Source organism: Cetorhinus maximus, chromosome 12 (genome assembly GCF_964194155.1).
Source record: "Cetorhinus maximus chromosome 12, sCetMax3.hap1.1, whole genome shotgun sequence".
NCBI lineage: Eukaryota > Metazoa > Chordata > Chondrichthyes > Lamniformes > Cetorhinidae > Cetorhinus > Cetorhinus maximus.
The window spans coordinates 72,060,523-72,086,022 of NC_135890.1; the positions used below are offsets into that span (position 1 = coordinate 72,060,523).

The window sequence follows — 25,500 nt, forward strand, 5'->3', positions numbered from 1 at the left end:
CATTTTTCCCCATCCCCATGCAGCAGCAGCAACTCCCACAGTGGAGGTGTCACCAGGAGCACAGCCCAGCAGAGGAAGGTGCTCCGCAAGCTGCACATGGCAGCAGCAGCCATTGGGGGAGTGCCGCTGCATCTCTTAATTACAGAAAGCAAATCAGTTGGTAGCAAATTAAAGAGACAGGGTCTGAGTGACGGCTCCCCTGGGCCAGGCGGAGGGTGGAAAAAAAATTAAAAGGGCAGAATTCCATGCTCCAAAAGTTCAAATTCCACCGAATGGTGGAAATTTCTTGTCCCTGTAGGTGTGAGGGAGAACTGGTTGATTGAGTAAATAGACTGAAAGTATCTCGGTAAATAAAGAGTGGGAAACACTCAAGAAATAATTCCAGGTTTTCAATGAAAATATGTTCCATTTAAAAACAAAAGCTCAGTGAAAAAGATCCAACTATGGCTTACTAGAGAAGCTAAGGATTATATTTGATTAAAAGAAGAGGCTTATAATGTTGCTTAAGAATAGGGGCCGGATTTTCAAGCAGAGATGGGAAAACGTGAGTCGGGCCCATTTGCAGCTTCTGAAACATCAGCCCACCTCCAAATCCCATTCCTGCCATATTTTTGTCACTGAGGTGGGGAGGGATCGGTTTTGTGAACCACGATGTAGTGTGGGAGGAGTGTGGGTGCGGAGGTAAGTTAGAATGCCCTCCTTGGCATTCGGGATCAGCAGCCCAGCTCCCAACATCATTATTATGTCCTCTAAACCTCACCCGTCATGTTTCCTCATGGCTTCATGTCCCCTCATGCTCCCCATGACCTCTCCATGTCCCCTCATACCACCTCCACACCCCAAAACCTGCACCGACATTGGAAAATAGCAGGGCGGGGAGGAAATTCACATTTCCTTTCGGACTCACAATAGTGGCTCCGACCTCAAAAGGGTGATCAAAAAGTTAATAAAATGGTTAAAAAATAGAACATGAGATTAAACTAGCCAGCAATATAAAAATGGATTGTAAGAGCTCTGACAAGTGCTGTATATAAAAAGGTCTCTTAGCGGTAGAGACAGGAGAGGTTTTCATGGGGAATGAGGAACTGGAAGAAATATTGAACAAATATTCTGTGTCCATTTTCACAGTAGAAGACACAAATTACATAGCAGAAATAGGGGATAACCAAGAGGTTTATAAAAGTGAAGAACTTAAGGTAATTAATATCAGCAAAGAAGAAAATACTAGAGGAACTTCAAGTTCTAAAAGCCAACAAATCCCCAGAGACCGATAGCCTATATCCAAGGTTTCTAAAAGAAGTAGCTGCAGAGATAGTGAATGCACTGGTTATGATATTCCATAATTTCTACATTCTAGAACTGTTCCAGTGGATTGGGAGTTAGCAAATGTAATTTCACTATTTAAGCAAGGAGGGAGAAAGCAAACAGTGAACTACAGGCAAGTTAGCCTGACACCAGTCATCGGAAAAATGCAGAAATCTAATATTAAGGAAGTATTAATAATGCGTTTAGAAAATCATAGTTTGATCACGCAAAGTCAAGCTAGTTTTATGAAAAGGAAACAGTGTTTGACAAACACTGGTTAGGCCACAACTGGAGTACTGCCTGTAGTTCTGGGCACCACATTATAGGAAGGATGTTATTGCACTGGAGAGGGTGCAGAGGAGATTTACCAGGGTGCTGCCTTGGGCTGAAGGGTCTGTGCTATGAGGAAAGATAGGATAGACTGAGGTTATTTTCCTTGGAGCAATGAAGGTTGAGAGGGGACCTGACAGAGGTATATAAGATTATGAGGGGCATAGATAGGGTGGATAGGAAGGCACGTTTTCCATTAGCAGAGGGATCAATAACCAAGGGGCATAAATTTAAGGTAAGAGGTAGAAGGCTAAGAGGGGAGTTCGGGAGAAAGTTTTTCACCCGGGGGTGTTGGGAGTCTGGGACTCACTGCCTGAAAGGGTGGAGAGTCAGAAACTCTTATAACATTTAATAAGTATTTAGATATTCACTTGCGTTGCCATAGCCTCCAGGGCTATGGGCCAAGCGCTGGAAAATGGGATTAGTGTCGTCAGATATTTGTTGACCGGCGCAGACATGATGGGCCAAATGGCCTCCTTCTGTGCTGTAAACGCCTATGAGTCTATGAGGGTTTTTTTGAGCGCGTAACTAATTAGCTAGATAAAGGGAAGCCAGTAGGTGTAGTAGGCTTGGATTTCTAAAAGGCATTTGAAAAAGTGGCACATGAAGGTTAATATGCAATAAGGGTTCAAGGAGTTAGCAGCATATTAGTACAGTTGGAGGATTGGTTAAGTGACACAAAGTAGAAATAGGCACAAACGGGGCATTTTCGAGTTAACAGGCTGTTACTAACAAGCAACAGTGCTGGGACCTCAGCTAATTACAATCCAGATGAATATTATTTACATTATTTTAAAGATGATGAAATTTGTAAAATTTATTCTGAGGGAGTGAAACTCCACACTTATAAATTTAGTTTTTCAGGATCGGAGAGGTTGTTTTAGCAGTCATCATGGGCTGCATTTTATGTGCCCCTACTGGGCTTGTTTTTGGCAGGGGCATGTAAAATAGGGTGGGTGCCCACCCTGTGCCCACCCCGTGTCCACCCCACCACTTTCCAACTTACTCCCGAGCTTACTCCCATAATTAGCAACCCACCGGCTATATTTAAATAGGTAATCAGGGGTTACTTAGGTTTAAAACATTTGGCATGGACACTCAGATAGGAGTGAGCAGCCCAATTTTTAAAATAAATTCTTCAAAGGGCGAGAAGCTTGGAGGGGTGGGGGGGGGGGTTCTATCTTCAGGGTCTACCCTTTGAGGATCTGGGGCAGTCCCCCTCTAAAATAGAAGCCCCCTTTCTTCATAGCAGCCTTACGCCCACCGCTGCCACACCACCCCACTTACTAACCTGCCCAAACCCTCCCCGGACTTACCTGTCTCTGGGATCCATTGCTCCTTCTTCTTGTTCCCCATTACAGTCCCAGCAGTGCCCACTAATGTGTCCTTAGCGCTGCCGGGACAGATGGAGCTACCGGCCAATTGGAGCTCCCAAGGGCAGGATTTCCTCCCCAGTGAGGGGCAGAAGACCCACTTGGCCCTTAATTAGCCCACCCGCAGAGCGTTATGGCTGCAGGGCAGGCTCCATGCCAAATTTTCTTCTGGGGGGGTGGCGGGGGGCAAGTCCTCTGCAACCCCTTAATACTCAGCCCCATGACTTAGTACGCTGTAAAATCTCATTACACTTTATTCAACAAGGCTTACATTTTTAATTACTTTGACACTGAGAATAGTGCCTAAAAAGTTGAAGCTCATATCAAATCATTGATTCCATGTTGATTTCATCTGTGAAGATTGCATCCTATGGAGGAGCAGGAATTTGCAGCAACTTCTGGATATCTACATTTAACTGTGCATGTGTGGACACCAGAAGCCACTGTCAGTTTTACGCAGTAATAACGATAAGCGCTGACAGTTTTGATGTCATTAGAATCACAACTTCTGGGCCTATATTTATGGTGAGCAAACAGCAAAACAGCAAACGCTAGACACTCCTGCAACTACTATCAGTGCTTCCTTCCTTCAGGCACAGGAGACAGCGGCATTGTCGGGATGAGACTCCCAGCCCTGTACCAATCCATCATTAGTTGAGCATTGACAAACTTCTCAAGTGTATTAGTGCTCGTGGAAAATATGGACTGCACTGAGAACTGGCGACAAAAGAGAAATGAAGACAGATGCCAGTGTGATATCACTGCAGAGGAGTCAAAGTTTACTGGTGCATGTATAGTGATTGCCTCTATTCGTGGGTTGTTGCCTTAAGGATTCTCCTGGTACAGAGAGGACTATACACCACAAGAGACTCCAAATAATTACATTGCTAAATAGGGAAGCACAAATAGATGTCACATCTAAACTTGTTTCTGGTTTATCACAAAGCTGATTTGGAAAAGATTTTTTGAAATGAAAATGATTTTTCCTTCTTAATGGCGCTAGCTGCAGAACAAGCCTACACATCTCTCTTCTTTAATTGAGGATCTGAGAGATAGTTCTTCTTTGAATTTTGCTGCCTTTAGATTCCTGCCACCCTGCATGCTCTCCCTCCTCACTTTGGCCGAGATTTTCCGTACTCGCCAACGTCGACCATGCTTCCCGCCATCGGACGTCAGGAACCTCATTGTAATACATCAGCATATTATTATTAGGCCAGCCCGTCAGACTCATTCCCTCCCCGCTCCCCCGTTGGATCGTCTACCCGCGTCGGCAGGAAAACATGCCAGTGTGTTTCACATAAGCAACGTGCACCTAGCAGGCGGCACTTCGCTCAGGGCTTCTAGGTTTGTTTGCCTACCTTGCTTCAGTCAGCACTCGCGGTCATCAGCGCCAGGCTTCACAGACAGCACAGCATCACTTTTAGCGAGGGCTCACAGGTAGGTCTCTACCTACCAGATCAGCCATATGTGGGTGGTTTTTCAACAGCTGCAGGGCAAGGTCTTGATTGGGGAATGGGGAGAAGTGACCTCAGGCAAGGGAAGAGGCTGCAAGACGAGAGCTGGACTGGGGAAGGAGGGTATTGCAGGGTGTGTGTGGGGGCACAAGTTGATCTGTGCAAGTGGCCTCAAGATGGTAAGGGCTGAGGAGGCAGTCTCCAGAGGAGGTGAGGCCAGATGGACATGTGAGGGCATGTTTGTGAGAATGGGTGGTGATGTCCCTTGAGCTGACAGTGAGTGAGATGCCAGTGAATGTGTGATGGGCTTGAGCCTGTGAGTTTAGAATGATGAGATGGTTGCCATACCCTCTATCTGCATTGGATGGCCAACCTCTTCTGTGCAGCATTAGCACTGACCACTGCTGCCACCACCTGCCATGTTGGATTGGTGATGCAGCTGCCCGTCCTGCGGCCAGAGTGGTGGTACAGGACATCATGGCAGGCCTCCACAGTATCCAAATGGCATTCCAGAGATGCATCATTAAGCCTGGGGGCTGCAGTCTTTTTTGCCTTTTGTGGACATCTTCCCTGCAGTAGTCATGGGCTGGAAGCACTGAGATGTGTGCACGCAGCTGGACTTTAAATATGGTGCCCGGCATGATGAAGCAGCAAGGTGATGGCATGGCGGGAAAATGAGAGCCCGCCCGCCATGGAAACGGCGTGTTTCCCGGGAATGTATAAGTAATGCGGCGGGTTTGGGATGATACGGGTGAAAACCTGTCATCGCGGCCGCGCTTAGTGCAAATCTGGGTCGATTCCGCCCTTTGTTTCAAACAAGTCTCCTATTCTAACAGTCTCTCATCAAATCTTAAACAATGCCCTGCCCCATTCTTCCATTCCTCCTTCAAACTGAAGGCTTTTAAACTCCTGACCTGGAGTGACCTAATCCTTTACCCTCTGTCAACCATGCCAATATTAGGCATTACATGTCATATTGTAAATCAGTTTAGAAAAATGTTTTGCTACAGAAAAAATACTTCTTTTGAAAAGAAAATGGGAAATAAAGTCATTCTGATTTTGTGCAAGACTTTCAATTATTTCAAGGTATTTAACGAGGGCACAAAGAGACCAGTTTACATTGAAGTGCTTTATGAAGTACTGTGTATCAGGAAAATTCTCTTGAAGAAAGTTTCAGCAATTGGCTGGCATTGCACCTAGCAGTACTTTTTATGGCTGCATAATCCCAGCACAGAGTACAAACATTAGAAAATCGCATGGGATTCTATCCATTAAAAAAATTAGGTTGAAAACCTCGTAGGTTGAGTCTGTGTGATTTCTCAGTGTGCAAGCCCAGTCAGTGAAGATCTGTGCTAGGAACAGTAGTTGGAAAATTTGCCTTCTGGCTTTGGGATTTGCGCTACTCATGAACACTCCACCATAAATCTCAGCGAAGTGTGCCATATTTCATTTCCTGAAAAATTAACCTAGCTAGCGAGCTGAAATTGGCTTTGGAAGATGTGCAAAACCAGCCTGAGATGAATCTCTACCTTCCTGACCAGACTAGTTGTCCCTCCCTCCCCACCGGGAGACACATCCCCTCTTTGGTTTGGCTTCTTTCCCAAGGCCTTAATTTGTGAGGAATAACGCACACAAGGGCACCCAATAGGAAAAAACAGTTTGGACCAGTACTCTTATTTCCCAGTTTTTACTGGTATTTTTTAAAAGTTATACAAGGCCAGTTCAGACCAGTATTCTTATTTCCCAGCTTTTACTGTTTTTTCGTTCTGGGCATGCCCTCTCATCCTAGGGCATATCAGTGACAGTCTGATGTGCACATAAAATGAATTATCAAGAGGACACCACTGTAAGGGGAACAACATCCAGATGATCGGCAATTCCAAAAGTATAAATTTTCAGTGCTCTATAAATGCTGCATTGGAAAACGAGTTTTTAAAAGTATTCATCAATTTAAACTTGCATTCCAACAAGTTCATGTTACTAATGCAAGTTTGAGTTACTTTGAAAGGATTCTTCTGTTCTTAGGTTTTTGATGTCAGCCAGCAAATATTTTCTAAACAAATGTTCCCCTGTCAATTATAATGACGTCAGCAATGACCTGAAGGTCACTTCACTTCAAATTTGTTCAGCTGCTGCCTTAGTGACTGCAAATGGCTTTCCTTAGATGGGGAGAAAGCAGTGAGGAATTTAATGGAGGTCAGTATTAGAATGAAGAGATGAAAAAAAATCTTTTGACAGGTTGCAGTAAGTTTTTAAAGGAAGCAGATCAACTTCAAAATTTTTGAATAAAAGCTGAAAATTAGCAACCTTCATATTTTCTCCCCGCACTACCAATGACTGTTGAAAATGTTATAACAAGTGAATGGTAATTTTCTCCTCAGGCATATGGTTGTAAAGATTTGCAGAGCCCCACTATTGTAAGGCAGCTCAATTAGCATTATTGGATAGAGCCATTAACTTATTAACCATTAGTCATTATCCTCATTGCAAGCATCACTGTTTTTTCAGCTCTTTCAAAAGGTCAATGGCTCTTCCAAACCCATATCACTTTTGATGTTTAAACAATATTCTCAAAATCAACAATAATAAACAGAAAAGCACATGATTTTAATCGGAACTACGTCTAACAGTCTACACAGTTTTATTAGAGGTCTTCTGATGGCAGGCTCCCTAAATAATAAAAATAATTAAATCATAATAATAAGTCAGCTACTCTGTCTCCACCACCGTAAGCTCACCGGAAATGTGGAGGAAACCTGTTACTACGCATCAAGAGGGTGTTCGCTGCAATGCTGGTGCAGCTGGAGCACGAGCGAATCCTTCCTTGTATAGATAGAAAAAGGACTAAGAGATGCGGCAATATTGGTTGAAAAACTACTGGAACAGTATGGCCTAATTTTATGCTTACGCATTTAAGAACATATATTGCAATAACATTGCTTAAACATTGCTGACAATAACACCATGCATCCTCCAACTCAGCCAGTGCCACTTCTCCATGTTGTGATGGGAAGCCTATGATGTCTTGTTTGTGCTGCTCAGCAGAATGAAATAGGATCAGTGTGCAGGTGGGGAACCACAGCAGCTGCAGTTATCTCAACCCTGGTGGAAATTAATGCAACACCCTGCTTAACACTACATTTTATTAAACACAAGGAAGAATTTACCTCCACCGCACCCCCACCCCTCCCCACCCCACAGATCTAAATACATTTTTAGTTTGGCAATTTTTTTTAGTGGCTGGAGGGCAAAATTGGTGATTTTGCTGCTGTGCCTTAGGCATAGCATGACAATCCTTTGAAGTTTTACTGAAGAGAGCCAGAGCTGAAGTGCAGGCAATCAGAACTGTGCTAAAGGTCAAGCTGCAGGCTGAACATAGTAAGAATATAGATTATATATAATGTCAAATTACAACATCATCATTTAACACATACCTGGTTGGGCAGGCTTCATTTGACATTCTAATTGCAATAAATCTCTGTACAATGGCTGTATCTCCTGGTGCAATTATAATGTTGCAGGACCTTTGCATGTTTTGATCCTAAAAGCAGCTTTATATTGGAGAAATGGTTTTCACTCAACATCTTTATTACTGGGGGAGAAATGCGGGTGGATAAAAGGTCATTTAGCATTCAGCATTGAACAGATCTGACCTTTCACTTCTGTGTACATCATTGAGCAGGTGGCAAATTAAAATACCGGTTCAGGCACTTTTAGTGAAAAACTGAAATGAAGAAAGTGCAAGAGAAGAACTTGCAGGCATGTCGTGCTTATCATGGTCTCAGGATGTCAGCTAATGAGTTACTTTTGGAAGCATTGTCACCGTTATGGTGGAAGCAAGTAGCAAATGAAGAAACATTGGAGAGTTTATAACTGGATAACAACGAAGGGATAATTTTTTAAAAATGGTTGATGCTTGAGTTCAGGTATGGAGTTTAGTTTGGCCCTGTGTTTAAAAGCAAGACCTCAACTACTGAAAAATTCTACATCGTACACATAATGGGCAGGATTTTTAGGTCGGCATGCGGGCGCGATCGGCGGGCTCAGGAGCAGCCAGGGAACGGACTGCCGCCCACGATCGGCCCCTGACTGCAATTTCACGCGCTGATATGATCAGTGCTGTCTGGGTTGGGGGCGGGAGGGGGGGGCGAGTGCTGAAGTTAGCGTGGGCGTGGGGAAGTGCTCACAGAAAGCTCCCTGAAAGCAGAGAGCTGCCTCAGGAAGCTGAAGACTTCAAAAGTATCAAATAAAGATTTTTAAATCTGGAAAAAAATGGCCACGCAACACAAGCAGTCACCTCAGCATAAACATTATAAACATTCTGTGCATAGGTTTTTATGTTTTTTTTATTTGATAACGGAAACCTCATCCCACCCTTGGATGAGGTTTCCTGAAAAATGCAAAGGCCGTCTGGTTGATTCGTCCGCCCGCCAACCATAACGTTGGATGGGCAGCGAAGAGTCCCAGTTAATTGTGCCGTTAATGGGCTTAATAGCCCTCTTAATTGTCGGCAGACGGGCTTCCGAGTTTAGCGCGCGCCCGCTGACTGAAATACGGCCAAGTGCGCAATGACGTCGGGATGCTCGCCCGTCATCATCACGCAATATTTTATGCTCGAGCGGGTCAGGCAGCGCCCGCCCGCTTAGTGAAAAATTCTGGCCAATGAATAGGAAAGGTACCCAAAAACATACAAAGCTGAGACAAAGGTGTATACAAGTGATTCAAAAGATGAGTGATGCACAAACACAGAGCACTGGAATTCAAAGCAATGCGCACTGAATCCAATTTGGCTCAGTCATCACTTTGATGCCAAATCCTGTTCTCTGGAGACTTCAATAACTGGAGGATGTACAACTTGATCAGTTGCCATTTTGCTCAACTGCGCCCCAAGTCAAGCTTATAGTGGCTTTGGCTGCGAGCATTTCTGTTCATGAGGGAGACCACGAGTCAGCTAATGCTCACATTGAAAACTTGTATGCATCACTGGTTCTCCTTCTTACATGGTTAACCCTTTGCTGCACTACTCCTGCCATACACAAATCAGTAGGGAAAGTTTGTGATAAAAGTAGCTTGGTGAGAGCAGACAACTGATAGGCCATTACAGGCAAACGGAAGTGTCTATGTTTTGGTTGCTACTTCAGGCCAGCCAGCTGACAGTTGCCAAACTTGAGCCATGGATTATTAACCTAATGCTCAACCACATTTCGGTGGTGAGAGCAATCTTATTCATAAAGGAAGCTCTGTACATAATTTTAGACATTTGATGTTGTTCCAGGAATAGAAAAATTTTACAATAGCTGTGCTTTGTTGTGCTTACCTGAACAAATCAATCCAGTAGCTTTTATTACAGGGGGGTGGGGGGACATAAAACAATTGAACATCTGCGCTGTGTCGAAATAAATAAACCCATGAAAACGCATAGTGTGAAAAAAAGCAATTTCAAAAAAAGAGACAGTTATTATATTCAATTGAGCTACTGCAAGATATTATCATGAGTGGGTGAAAGGCATCAAACATCCTCTTCACAACAGTGGCACTATTATTAGAGAAACAATTTGGAACATTGTGTGTACAATTTGCATTTTTCTAAAAATTGCATCTTTTTAAACTTCACGTGCCAGAACTTGGAGATTCCCTCACCCTTCACCTCCCCCACCTTCACTCTGAGATTATTCCTGTGATATTGAATGCTGATTGTTCTTCATTATTGATGGCTGCTTGCCTATGACGTTACTGCACCAAATGAAATTCTGCCATGTTTCAACTCAGAAAGAAAGAACAAAGTCCTTTGTATGTATTGATCAGAATGATGGGTATTTGTGGGATGAGTTAAACACATTTAAGAAATGCAGTGAATTTCTGGATAGTTTATTTTAAAATAAACATGTTCTTTGAGGTCCTAGATCTATGTCATGGTGTTGCTGTTGAAAATATGATATTTTTAATTTTTATATCATACAATCATCAGTATTCATAATGAGTAATGCTATATGGCTCAGGTTTGATTTTAACCCTACCTGCTCAAAACAACCCAGGGTGTTACTTAGCTGTTTGGGATCTGACCCTTACCTGCCACTGCCCATTTTAATCTGCAGATTCTGCACGAGTTGAGGAGGCTGCTGAATGCAGGCAGGGACCTCGTGAATGGATGCAAATCGGGATCTTATTATGTTAATAGATCTGATTGCATTTTAACCAAAGCCTGAGCAGGGAAACTGTCATAGATTTCCCACCAGGCTGAAGAGGCCCTCTAGGGTAAGTCAAACCTTCCTCTGTGGGGTTGGAGCTTCAGGAGTGCTCCACCGGACCCCACAAGGAAAGCTGTGGCCTCGCCTAGCCTACACTTCCCCTTCCCTCCCAAAACCCCTTCCCATGACTTCCCTGCTTGCTGGAGAACTGCGCTGTACTGGGTCTCTGAGCAGCCCGCTGGCACATTGCCACTTTCTGTCTACTTTGGACAGACAGCTGATTGCAGCATGATGATGAAGTGAGGCTCAGCAATTGAAATACCCCAGGCCTCAAACTTAGGTCAGCAACTGCAGTTCACACTCGACCCCACCCGTCTGAAACCTGGTCAGGGTTAAAATTGAACCTATTAGTTTTGAATAGATTTAACAATCCATTCCTGGAATTTATAATATTATCTAGATTTTTCATTTGGTTACTGGCATGAAGCTCAAAGTCAGGCTTGTTTAGTTCTAAATTCTTTCGAGTTATCAACAGTCACAGATTGCAACTCTTCTGAGTACAATCACGGTTCTTGGTTTCCGGGAGTGGGACATGAACCCACAACCTTCTGATTCAAAGGCGAGGGTGCTATGAACTGAGCCACAGCTGACACCTCTTGTTTAGTTCTAAGTTGGCAATGGGTCAGTGTCTGTACAAGTGGTTCATTCATCACGACATGTGCATGTGCTTGTGTAACTTGCATACAGACCCACACCTACAGCTGCAATTCATGCAGAGTATCCAATTTTAGAGTTAACTATATTGATTGGGTGCCGATTCAATAACATAAGAATTAAGGGAAACTGTCTCAGCTGAACATAAAAAGGTATCTCTTGAACCCATGGAAATTACAAGAATGGATCACATTTTTTTAATTCACCAGCTTTCTATTGTGGGATTAGTAAATGTACATAAATACTTTACAGCCTATTGTTCCCTTTCAAATAGGAAAAGCAGTCCTAATGATTCACTTTGCTTTGTTTGGCAGATAAACTGGTCACTGGTGCTAATGCACACTATTCAGGTTTGAAGTAACAGAATCAGAAAGCTGTGCAATTCTTCTGTGCACTTGTTACCATTCCCAAGACAGAATCAGAGATAAGTGAGAGGGAACAGAGGCCACCTGAACATAACCGTCATCCCTAGAAGGAATGGATACTAAATAATGATGTCTAGGTGGAACAGAGATTTAAAGACACAAACTACATTGCAGAAAAGGGAAAAGCATTCCATCAACAGGAATGAGCCATCTTTCTTGTATAAAGGAGGGGAATGCCATGACATCTACTGAATTGAGGACCTATCAGTGGATGCTGCACTTCTTTGCTCACCCCTGCTGGGACTGACTGAATTGGTACTTACCTGTTTGATCATCAGCCACTGCTTTTACTTTTGTGTGAGGTGCACAGCACACCTGACAAGCCTACTGCAGCAATCACTGCCGTTTTTGAGAGGTACAGTCTCCCTCCAGCCAACCACATCGGAAGGAACATGGGATGTCGTCAAAGCTCTGAGGAGAAGGAGGCAGCCCGGCGCTCTAGGCGGATTGATCGGCACCTACGCTCAGAGAGTCAGCGCCAGCGCCGTGAGATCAAGCTCCTGCTGCTGGGGACCAGCAACTCTGGCAAGAGCACCATTGTCAAGCAGATGAAAATTATCCACAGTGGCGGGTTCAACTTGGAGGCATGCAAGGAATACAAGCCCCTCATTATCTACAATGCTATCGACTCTCTCACGCGCATCATCCGTGCACTAGCTACCCTCAAAATAGAATTCCACAACCCAGACAGAGCCTATGATGCTGTTCAACTCTTTGCCCTGACTGGGCCTGCTGAGAGCAAAGGAGAGATCACACCTGAACTGTTAGGGGTAATGAAGCGCCTATGGGGTGACCCGGGCGTCCAGGAGTGCTTCTGCCGGTCCAACGAGTACCACTTGGAAGACAATGCAGCCTACTACCTGAATGATCTTGACAGAATTGCGGCATCTGACTACATCCCAACAGTGGAGGACATTCTGCGGTCAAGAGACATGACCACTGGCATTGTGGAAAACAAGTTTACTTTCAAGGAGCTGACATTTAAAATGGTGGATGTAGGAGGGCAGCGGTCTGAACGGAAGAAATGGATTCACTGTTTTGAAGGGGTTACGGCAATAATTTTCTGCGTGGAGCTGAGCGGTTATGACCTGAAACTGTATGAAGATAATCAGACGGTAAGTAAATGTCTTTTTTTTCTCGGTCGGCGTGTTTTTAGATCTTTCATTTGGTAAGCATGACATGCAATTCTGTAGTCTGCTCCATCAAGTGCTATTTTTGTAACCAATTATAATTTTGATGCTAGTTTAATAAATAGGCATGTGTCTGGAATAGACCAGAAATTGAGGATGAACTGACCCATTCAAAGAATAGATTTCATTAATGCTTACTATACTTATTTCTCTGTTTCAGTTTAGGTAGCTGTCTATTATTATGATAAAATTATAGTCTCAGCTACTGTGTGAATTATTAAACTTTTATTTAAGTAGTTGAAATAGCTGCTGCCCTATAACAGCGATGAGTGCTCAATTGTCACAACACTGAAGGGGATGTCTGGAGTATCTTGTGACAGTTTCCTCAATCATTCTCAGGATAGTCAGAATGTGTAGCTTTCAACCAATCAGAATGCTGCAGTAGCATGTTCAAATTTTACTACTTCTTCATGCAAGCTCATCAAAGGTCAGAACATTAGATAGACGGGATGCAGTTTAACGAAGGTTTTGGATTTCAAAATGCTGGCTGAAAGTTAGGCCATTGAGACTGCGCTGTTCCTGAAAAAAAAGCTGATGCTCCCTGAACTTCATCTGAACCCTGGACACTTACATCTGTTCCAGTCCTAGTTGCAATAATGTCCAGGGTTCTGCTTGCACACTTTCAGGAAAAAAATCAATTCTCTGTAACTTCATTCCAGCGCTTTAACAACTAATTTCCTAAAAAGTGATATTTGAAGTTAGTTGTTTTAAGTTAAGTAAACCATTTAGTATTTTGTTGTTTCTAATATATTTAAAGTGTCTCTTTCAAGGTGTGCTTCATTGCTACATGCCTTGAAATGTTATTGCACAAAAGAAAGATCACTCTATGAAATTAATTTGGGTTAATATTTCACCTAGATTGATTCAAAGCCAAATGTGCAATACTTTAACTTTCTGCTTGTTAAAGAGTTAAGCAACACACTTAGTTTTCTTATCGAATATTTCATGCACTATTTGCCAGATGAACAGAGATCACTCTGTGAGTCAGCTGAGCTTTAGTGCAACACATTGCAGTAACTATTGCCATGGTTACGGAAATGGATGAGTTTGGGTGAGGGATTAAACTGTGACCAATTTGCTACTCTGGCTATTGGAAGTCACAGACTGTTTTACAGAATAAATAAACAGGTGGACTTCTTACCCCTTCCCCCTCCTGCCCTTTCCACTTTTCTCCTCCCCTCACACTTGTCTACATGTGGCTTGTTCCAATGTGGCTGGTTGCTATAGTGCCAGTTTTTCAGGGCAGCATGGTGACAATCTCCCATTTCCCGGCAACCAGTTAATCAGCTCTTAAACCCTGGTTACCAAACGCTGCTGTACGTGGCGGCACTATTTTACATAAATTCAAGAGTCATTTGATGAATGTCGAAGCCTTTGATGACACTTTGTCCATGTAATCTGTACAGCGAGTGACAAATTATCATTTAATGTAGAAACTATCAGTAATTCAGCAAAATTATTGTAGCTTCAACTGGTTACATACATCTGTTAAACTTTAATCTTTAGGTTTTTGCGATATGCCAAGTGAGCCGTAATACACTGTACCATATGTGATCAATATTAGTATCCATACACAGAAAACCCCCAGTACTAGTTTTATTAATTACTTTTGCAGAATGTGATGAATATATAGGACAGAGGCTGTGAGGTAGTGGAGAAAGATAGTGCTGTTAAATCCAAGAGGAAAAAAAATGGGGGGTATGAAAAACTGAGTCGTGTGTGTGTTTTTTTTTAACTTTTATGGCCAACCAGATGGATTGCAATGATTTATTGCAGTTCTGTCCCTACTATTCTTGGTAGGAATAATGAAAATTATAGCACAGGAGATCCCACTATATCAGTGCCAGTACTCCATCGCAATTTATATATTTTTTTCCATTGATGTAACAAAACCAAAAGAAAAGAAACATGTCCATATTATATTGGGTGTTTCAGTTCCAAACTAATTATATCTATATTTTCAACTCAACAAGGCCTGGATAATTCCAAACACTTCACTATATAGCTCCGCTCGCACACATCTCATGGGAAGTTACAATAAGGGGGAAAGATATGTGGGAAACAGGATGTGGTTGGAATAAGAAACTGAAGACACAGCTGAAGAGAAAGGTTTTACAGAGGTTTCCAACATTAGAAAGGAGAGGGGGTAAGGAAGAGGGTAGAGAATCCAGGTGTGTAGAGGCTTAACAAAAGACCAATAGTGTTGGCAGGGATGAGTAATGGGCAGAGAGAAGACTGATGTTGAAGGAGAACTGACTGTGTGAAAGAGCATAAGGCAGGGAGAGATCATTCAAGTTGTGTGGGTGAGACATGTTGGGGTTTTCAAAACAAAAATATGTTTTAAAATTGAATAGGGTTGCCAATCCCCCAGCATTGTCCTGAAGTCTCCAGGAATTAAAGGTTAATCTCTTGATGCTGCTACTATTTGTTTTCTTTTCCATTTTCTTTGAACATTTTAGTTTAATAGTTATAAAAAATATTAAAGATATGCAAAGAAACTGTGATTTCACAGAGTTGTTTGAAGTATAAGATAACATCATGAAACTTCCATGAATACTACCCTACTGTTGGGGCCTGGGGTGCCAAAGGTGTTTGGAGAGGGCGGGTGATGGAAATGCAAGATTTAAGGTAGTTGAGGACACAGGTTGTGGTGCTGTGGCTGAGCTGAAGCTCGTGGAGGGCTGGTGTGGACAGGCTAGCTAAAAGTGTGTTGAAGAGGGGATGGGTGAGATTTTTGCAGCAGATGGAAAGAGACAGAGTTGGAGGCAGGTGACTTTGTAGAGGCGGAAGAAAATAGTTTTGGTAGCAGAGTGAACATGGGAGAGGAAGCTGAGCTCATGATCAAAAAAGACCAAGGGCGGCAGGAGCAGGGCTGTAAAATGCAGCGAGCTGTTCAAAAGTCCACTGACTTTGGCTGGACAATAAAATCCCACCAGCGTATAATTCCGCCCCAAAAGTTCCATACCTCCTGGCCCAGTTTGAGATGGTAGTCAGGAAGTTGACATCCTCAGACCAGAAACTAGGAACAGCTGAAAGGAGCCAAAGTAATATTAAGGATTTGTTTATTACTCAAGTGCCGACTATATCTTGGCATTATTTTTTCATGCTAATCATTTCTTCAATCCTCATTCTGTAGGGAGAAATTTCACACTTCAGTGCCCCCGGCACACATGAGGACAGTGTAGCGAAATGTTGTGCATCCTCAGCCTGTAATTCTTTTGTCCATTTTTGAATAACATTGGTGACAGGCAAAGATAGCTTTTGTTTTTAAGAAATAATAAGGTTGTGGTGAATGCATCCCTTGGTAACTATCAGGAGATTACATTTGCCACATCTTAGCATCTGCTGGATACTCAGCAGTAAATCAGAAATATTAAGCTGACAAAGCCCTATTACCGCAACTGGTACAGAACTTGGTAGAAAAAACATTGCGTAAGCTAGGCTACCTTCAGAAACATCAGTAACAACAACACAAATAAGAGCTGTCCAGCTTACCATGATACCCCTTCAGATACCCCTTTAAAAATGTTTAAAATAATTTGAATCCTAATATGTAATTTTTTTAAATTGTCCACGGGACTTAGGTGTTGCAGGCTAGGCCAGCATTTATTGCCCATCCCAGATTAGCCTGAGAAAGGTGGTGGTGAGCTGCCTACTTGAACAGCTGCAGTCCAAGTGGTGTAGGTACACCCACAGTGCTGTTAGGAACAGAATTCCAGGATTTTGATCCAGCAGCAGCAAAGGAGCGGCAACATAGTTCCAAGCCAGGATGGTGAGTGACTTGGAGAGGAACTTGCAGGTGGTGGTGTTCCTTGTCCTTCTAGATGGTAGAGGTCGCAGATTTGGAAGGTGCTGTCAAAGGAGCTTTGTTGTTGCAGTGTATCTTGTATATGGTACATACTGCTGCCACTCTGCATCAGTGGTGGAGCGAGTGAATGTTTATCATGGTGGATGGGGTGCCAAACAAGTGGGCTCCTTTGTCCTGGATGGTGTCGAGCTTCTTGAGTGCTGTTGGAGCTGCACTCATTCAGGCAAATGGAGAGAATTCCATCACACTCTGGACTTGTGCCTAGTAGATGATGGGGAGTCAGGAGCTGAGTTACTCGCCACAGAATTCCCAGCCTCTGACCTGCTCTTGTAGCCACGGTACACCCATAGTGAGGTGCTGATCGTGGTTGGCGGTCAGCTTCCTGACCGCACCCCCCGAGCGCCCCCGCCAAGGGCAAAATTCTGCCCATAAAATCTTCCGTGAACCAGCACAGTCTATCAGCATAATAGAACAGATTTTTAAAAAATTCTGGCATTAAAAAATATTCCTTGGCATAGTTAAAAGTGGTAACCTGGTGCAGTTTAATTAATACAGCTAAAAATGGGTTTATCACCAAAAATAGGCTTTCTATGTTAGTAGCCTAATTTTAAATCCAAACCATTTACCAGCTTCATTAGTGTACACTAGTCAGTTCCATAGTAAATTAAATATTTTTTATTCTGTTAAATAAAGCTTATTAGTGCCCATGCAGCTGGGAAACAAGCTTCTTAATCAGCTCTTTGAGCCAAGAATGGCCGTTTGCAAACGTGCGCAATTAACAGAAACTTCCCATTATTTCGATGTGGAGGTGTAGCCAGTTTTATGGGTGGGGTAAGATTTGGTCAAAATTATTTAAAACTCATTGTTAAAGATTTCAGAAACTCAATTTACTCTTAACATCATTTTCTGACCATTTGCACTGGTTTGGCCAATTTCATCTAGATTGCACTGATAAAACTAGTGGAAATTCTACTAATTTGTCAGTATTAACTCTTAATCTGAAGTAAAACAAAACGTCAATTACATACATTTGTAAACCATTTCTTGTTTACAAAAAAAATCTTAAAAGTCTTTACAAGGTGGAGGAAAGATAGTGAACTTGCCAAGCAGAAGGGGAAAGAAGCAGGGGTGTAAAATAGGAGGCTTCCTAAGAGCTGAAAGGGTGGAAAGGTCCATGAGGGAACTTCAGGAGGGCAAGAGTACAATTACCAAAGAAGGAGACACCAACAGAAGGCCAGAAGGAGTGAAGAGTAAGGTTTGCTCTGATTGACTGCCAGTTTTTGTTGTGGTATTGTTGGAGCACTCATACAGGAGGGTTGCTAGTTGATGCATTCGGTGCTTGTGGATTTAGGTCTGCTTTATGAGGAGGTGTGGGGGTTTGACACAGGATAGAGTTTTATTTTGTGTTTTTTTAATAAAGCATATTTATTGATATTCAATACACGGATTTACTTCACATAAGTTCTGATGGAATGTCATAACTTAGTGCTGGTAGAAAAATGGCTGGGTCTGAATCTTGCCTCTCCAGTCCAATATTTTGAATTTTCAGGGCTTTTAATAATGTAATCTAATACTTTCCAATAACGTGTTATTGTTCCATCTGCACAGCATCAATTGCTGGAAAATCTCTTTAACGTAGGCTTTGCTCAGTTGGAAGCATTCCTATTTCGGAGTCAGTAGATGGTGGGTTCAAGTTCCACAACAAATAGAGCAAATAATTCAGGCTGGCACTTTAGTGCAGCACTGAAGGAATGCTGAACTATCGGTGTTGCTGGTGTTGCTGTCTATTGGGCGTAATGTGAAACTGAGGCCACTTTCGCCCTTTCAGCTGAATGTAAAGGATCCTACGGCACTATTCAAAGAGGATCAGGAAGTTCATCTGGTGTCCTAGTCAATATTGCTTTCTCAAACAATGCAATGAAAAAAGATCTATTTGTCGGGCTTTGTTGTGCACAAATTGGCTGCTGCGTTTACTTACATAAAAACCGGGATGATATGTCACTGATTGTGAAGTACTTTTAGACATTTTGAGAATGTGATAAAGTGCAATGTAAATTAAAGTTGTGTCTTTGATGTTACTAAAGTATTATTTTCATTTACTGGACTCTGCATTGTATTTAAGAAATCCATTAATAGATTCTAGGGCAATAATGCCACATGGAATGATTGTGCAATCTCTTAGGCTTCACCAGGCTGTTGGCTACAATTAATTGGCACTCGTACATCCCCGGTCATGCGCTTACATAAACCAAATTATCAGTAACATTAATCTTTGAAATCCATAAAGCATAATGTACAAATACAGGTTTACAGAGAAACTAAAATTTATATATAACCTATTAAAACCTTTGATCAGTTTCTAAAACATGCTCAGAAATCCTTGCAGTACATTACAATGAAAGTTCATTTTTCGATTTAGAGAGTGTGGGTTTGGAATCTGAGGGTGACCAAAGGTTTGGAAGCCACATTTGTGATGAGTTTTGTTACTTATTGATCAGGAATGTAAGCAGGAGCACTTTCACGCTGAAGGACATATTTCATCTTGGGTGTGGCGCATGCTGGCTGACATCATCCACTTTGCCCTGCTACTAAGTTGCCTGTTGTTAGCCATTCATTGAATAGTACTCATGATCTGAATTGCCCTGTCCTCCCAGTTTAAGGCGGTTATCTAAAAAATGACAGTGGATGTAGTGAAAAGAATAATGGGAATGGGAAAGTATATGATTTCAAAATGCCTTGTTGATGAATGGGGAAAATAGATTTTATAAGCCTTGAAATTACACTATGCCAATAAGAACATTCAGTTCTTGCTTACTTAATATATTCTTATGAAATTTAAATTGTAACAGGTTTCATCTCTCTTTTAAAGAAAACAAAGCAAATCAAATTCATACCCAACTGTTCAATATTCAGAACTAATACTTGAACAACATTATTTGATGGGCATATTACAGGATTTGATTGATTATCTTACAAGTACATTATTCAGTGAATGTGCCACATGTTGACTTACAAGCGAGGAAGCAAGAGCTCTTCTGTCAGATTGTTTCATTTATTGCTTTCACCTCCAATGTTTTAATTTTTGACACCATAAATGCACTCTTGCTGGTAAGAAAGGAAAAACTTGTACTTCTATAGCACCTTTCACAACCTCAGGACATCCTGAAGACTTTACAGTCAACAAAGTACTTTTGAAGTGCAGTCACTGTTGACATGGAGGAAATGTAGGAGCCAAATTGCATGCAGCAGGCTCCCCCAAACAACAATGTGATAATAACCAGATATTATGCTTTTGTGGTAAGGAATAAATATTGGCCAGGATACCGGGGAGAACTCCCCTGCACATCCTCAGTGCATTGATTATTATACTTCATGAATTGGGCTTCTTCCTTATTCCCATTGTGACATTGTGTGATTTTTTTTTGCTAGTTTGGTCTAGAAGGGATTTTTATTTTAATTCAAATTATCTTACTGATATAATGTCAGGTTCAGTTAGCAAAGAGTTAGCTGCAAGGGACACACAAGCTCCCCAGCATGTTGATTAAGACCATCAGTTGGAATATCAAATGAAGCTGGTGGAGGGGTTTGAGCCTCTTGACATATTAACCCCTGGCCCCACTATTTCAACGCCCTGCATTCAGGCACAGAAAGGCCGACCATGCCAAAGGTTTGGGGTCCAATTTCATTTGCAATGACAAGTTGCATCCCAATGAGGCCATGAGCAAACTCCATTTTAACAGCTGGCCTGCAGAGTCTCCAAAACGCCAGTGAAAGCTGCCATCAGCATGAATCCTAGCCCAGATAAGTGATGTAACTTTTTAAAAACAGTTCCTTGCAATTTGACTTTTAACAGTTAAAGAGCCCCTCCTGGCCACAATTGTTACCTCCTACTCCAATTGCTGACTTGCTGATGAATTCTGTGGGTCCCCATTGACAGTTTCCCCACCCCCGACACACTTCCCAAATTTTGGCTGCAGCCTGCTGATGGTGATGTTTTTCTGTCAGCTTTAGACAGGAGTCAATGCAGGGCCATTTAAATCAGGCCAAAGAGTATAAATCTCCTGGGCTTGAGGTTCATAGCCCAGATAGTTCACTGCCTGCTTCAACCCCTCTCATTCCCTTACTCTAAATGAAAATTGAGGCTAGGTTGTTAAGATTCCTGGGTCATGGTAGTCATTTAACTAGGCAGTAAGGATGTTCTCTTGACTGGAATGGAAGCAAGATCTTTTTAGGGAAGTGAGTGGAGACACTGAACCTGAGAGCATATCCAGCACATCTAATATGAATACACTTGTGGCAATTGGCGTCAGTTATCTGGAATCTTCATTGATTTTACATTGGTAACATCGAGACAATTTAACATTTTTAACATTTCAAAAGTGAACTGAACAATAACAATTATATTTATAAATGTTGACAAAATAAGAAAATGCAAAGGTATTGAACTCAATGTTAGTTGCAAAGAGAAAAGGCAAGGACCAGATTTAATAAATTGAACTGGATCCTGGGGGAATTGGAGTTTTGAAGAAATGAGGCCTGGTGGGGCAAATGGCCTTCCGTGACTTGCATGGTGTGATTTATCCTAATTGGCTGGTTTCTACAACAACCAGTCAATTAACACAAATGGCTTCACAAACTGCCAATATGGCCCCATATTTCATCAGTGAGAATGCACAAAATAGTTGTATTTGAATAACTGTTAACCTTGAAAGGGTGTTCACAACATTGGTGTCACATCTGATTCTGAAATGAGCCTCCAACATCATTTTGGTGCCATCACTACGCCTGCCTATTTCCATCTTCATAATATCGTGTGACTTTGTCTCTGTCTCAGCTCATCTGCTGCTGAAACCATCATTCATGCCTTTATTACCTCTACATCTGAATATTACAACACACTCCTGGCTGGTCTCCCACATTCAACTCTCTGTAAACATAGGTCATTCAAAATTCTGCTGCCCATGTCCTAACTCACACTGAGTCCTATTCATGTATCACCCCCGTATTCGCTGACCTACATTGGCTCCTGATCAAACAACATCATGATATTAAAATTCTCATCCTAGTTTTCAAATCCCTCCATGGCCTCACCCCTCCCTTTCTCATTAATCTCCTTCTGCCCCTCAACCCTCCAAGATATCTATGCTCCTCTAATTCTGGCCTCTTGAGCATCCCTGATTTTAATCACTCCACCACTGGTGGTGGCACCTTCATTTGCTTAGGCTCTAAGCTTTGGAATACCCTCCCTATGCTAGTCTGCCTCTCTACCTCATTTAAGACACTCCTTAAAACTTACCACTAAGATTTTGGTCATCTAGCCTAATATCTCCTTATGTGGCTTGATGTCATATTTTGTTTTAGAATACTCCTGTGAAGTGCTTTGAGATATTTTATCACATTAAAGGAAGTATAAAAATATAAGTAGCTGTTGTTAACTTTGTGCCTGCACAATGTTTTAGAACAGCATACCTCATAACACAAATCACGCACAACTGGAGGCTTAACACGTATATGTATATCCCTTTCTCCAAGTGCTTTCGTAGGGCCGGATTTTTGCGACCGAGGCAGGTGGTTCAAGTTGGAAAATTTGCGCTTTAACACCAGTCTTCAGGAGCCATTGACTTCACAATACAGTCACTCCATTTGAGTTTTAACAGAGAGGTATGTGAGAATGGAAAATGCAGGCATCTGTTAAGAAAGCACATCTACTACACATCTGGCAGATCATCAATGAAAGCCTCTAATGTGCTTTCTCCAATTGACATGGATCATGGGCCAAAGGGCATCCAGTCATTGCTGAAGTGCAAGTTGAGTTTGATTAGCATAAAACATCATAGATTGCAGGAGTGCCTTTGGTAAAGTGGCACATTTCATTAATGTGTCCAAACCTCTTCCAACCTCTGTGGAATTGAGATGTCAAGTATTAGGGTCGCATCATGGTCACTTAGATCAATGAGTGTGCACCTCAGCTACAAGACTGTATCAGCGAAAAGCTAGTAGCGCAGATGAAGCTCTGAGGCATGACATTGGCTTTCTGTTTGCGAGTGGGAGGTCTACTATATTTGCCTGGTGTTCATTAATCTGTTGCATCTATCAGTCTCCAGTAGAAGGAGGATTTTATAATGGAGCCTCTGCTCAATGCTGCCTTTTCAATGGCAGTGATCTGACTGAGGAGGAGGAGGAGAAGGGCCTGGTGCTGCCTAGCTCAGCTTTGAGAGGAGGTCCAGCCTGATGTTCCTGGTCCAGGGGAGCAAGCAGCACACCCAGAGGATGAGGAAGTTAGACCCAACCCACTTAGGTGACTCACATGTCCAAGGGTCTACCAAAAAAGACCTTTCTATCTGGAGATGAATGAAAGACAATGCCACGCACATCTGCACTTGTCAAGAGATGTGGTGGATCATATCAGCCACATTCTGTGGGAGGATCTAACGCCCCATGGAATGGGAGGACATCCCCTGCCAGTGCCCCTGAAGGTTATCACTGCGCTCATTTTTTTTGTCCGCAGATCGTTCCAGGGATCCACAGGGTACCTATGCAGCATCTCACAGTCCTCAGCACATAGCTATATCAAGGGGATGGCAGATGCCCAACAGTGAGGGTCATCATTATGTGAAGTTCACACTCAAATGAAGCTAGCCAGGCTGCTAGATTTTTGGGGTTTGCAGCTATCTCAGAATTCCCTAAAGTACATGGTGCAATCAATTACACACATGTGACATTGAGAGCTCCATGGCACCAGCCCTTAATCTTCATTAATAGGAAAGGGTTCCACTCTCAGGACGTTCATCAGAAGCACATCATGCATGCATGTGCCAGGTACCCTGGGAGTTCCCATGACTCCTGAGTCCTGAGTCACTCCCAGGTATCTCACATATTCAAAGGGCCTCAGTGATTACAGGAATGGCTGTCGGCGGATAAGGGGTGTTCAATCACTGTTTATATCATGCAACTATGAATTTGAATTTTTTACTATTGAATTGAATTTGCTATTCTTGAGAATGGTGTCATCATTTGAAAGCGTCATGCACATCCATCTATGTGCCCTCTTATTGCGGGGGTGAGCCATGCTCCCACACAATGTTCACCTCCCTTTGTGAGCCTCACATTCATGTGATATGTAACTGACTCATGATAGTTACTCTACACTCTACCCTTGTGCTATGTCAGGGAGATGTGTCAAACTCTTTACTAAAGCATCTGCAAAATGCTTTTGGAAGACAGCATGGAGGTGATTTTTATATTTATTCAGGGGATGTGGACTTCACTGGCTAGCATTTATTGCCCATCCTAAATTACCCTTGAGAAGGTAGTGGTGAGCTGCCTACTTGAACCGCTGCAGTCCATGTGGTGTAGGTACACCCACAGTTCTGTTAGGAACGGAGTTCCAGGATTTTGACCCAGAGACAGTGAAGGAACAGCGATATATTTCCAAGTCAGGATGGTGAATGACTTGGAGGGGAACTTCCAGGTGGTAGTGTTCCCATCTATCTGCCGCCCTTGTCCTTCTAGATGATAGTGGTCGTGGCTTTGGAAGGTGCTGTCTAAGGAGACTTGGTGAGTTCCTGCAGTGCATCTTGTAGATGGTACACACTGCTGCTTCTGTGCATCGGTGGTGGAGGGAATGTATGACTGTGGATGTGGTACCAATCAAGCGGGCTGTTTTGTCCTGGATGGTGTCAAGCTTCTTGAGTGTTGTGGGAGCTGCACTCATCTAGGCAAGTAGTGAGTATTCCATCACACTCCTGACTTGTGCCTTGTAGATGGTGGACAGGCTTTGGGGAGTCAGGAGGTGAGTTACTCATCGCAGAATTCTAGCCTCTGACCTGCTTTTGTAGTCACAGTATTTATGTGGCTAATCCAGTTCAGTTTCTTGTCAATGGTAACCCCCAGGATGTTGATAATAGGGGATTCAGTGATGGTAATGCCATCGAACATGAAGGGTCGATGGTTAGATTCTCTATTGTCAGAGATGGTCATTGCCTGGCACTTATGTGACATGAATGTTACTTGCCACTTGTCAGCCCAAGCCTGGATAATGTCCAGGTCTTGCTGGATTTGGACATGGACTGCTTCAGTATCTGAGGAATCGCAAATGGTGCTGAACATTGTGCAATCATCGGCAAACATCCCACGTCTGACCTTATGATGGAAGGAAGGTCATTGATGAAGCAGCTGAAAATGGTTCAGCCTAGGACACTACCCCGAGGAACTCCTGCAGTGATGTCCTGGAGCTGAGATGACTGACCTCCAACAATCACAACCATTTTCCTTTGTGCTGGGCTCCAACCAGTGGAGAGATTTCCCCCTGATTCCCATTGACTCCAGTTTTGCCAGGGTTCCTTGATGCCACACTTGGTCAAATGCAGCCTTGATGTCAAGGGCAGCCACTTTCACCTCATCTCAGGAGTTCAGTTCTTTTGTCCATCTTTAAACCAAGGCTGTAATGAGGTCAGGAGCTGCGTGGCCCTGGCGAAACCCAAACTGAGCGTCAGTGAGCAGGTTATTGCTAAGCATGTGCTGCTTGATAGCACTGTTGATGACCCCTTCCATTACTTTACTGATGATCGAGAGTAGACTGGTGGGCCGGTAATTGGCCAGATTGGATTTGTCCTGCTTTTTGTGTACAGGACATACCTGGGCAATTTTCCACATAGCCAGGTAGGTACCAATGTTGCAGTTGTGCTGGAATAGCTTGGCTAGGGGCGTGGCA

General features: G+C 42.8%; 1 protein-coding gene across 2 annotated transcripts in view; it reads left to right on the forward strand.

The window, feature by feature from the left end:
• Nucleotides 1-25,500, forward strand: part of gnaz (guanine nucleotide binding protein (G protein), alpha z polypeptide) — a 317,488-nt gene that overhangs the window by 90,890 nt on the left and 201,098 nt on the right. For both annotated transcript variants that reach the window (XM_078553888.1, XM_078553889.1), the window contains one exon: nt 11,679-12,904. In XM_078553888.1, the coding sequence (XP_078410014.1) occupies nt 12,182-12,904 (723 nt within the window). In that variant the 5' untranslated portion in view covers nt 11,679-12,181. The remainder of the gene's footprint in view (nt 1-11,678; nt 12,905-25,500) is intronic.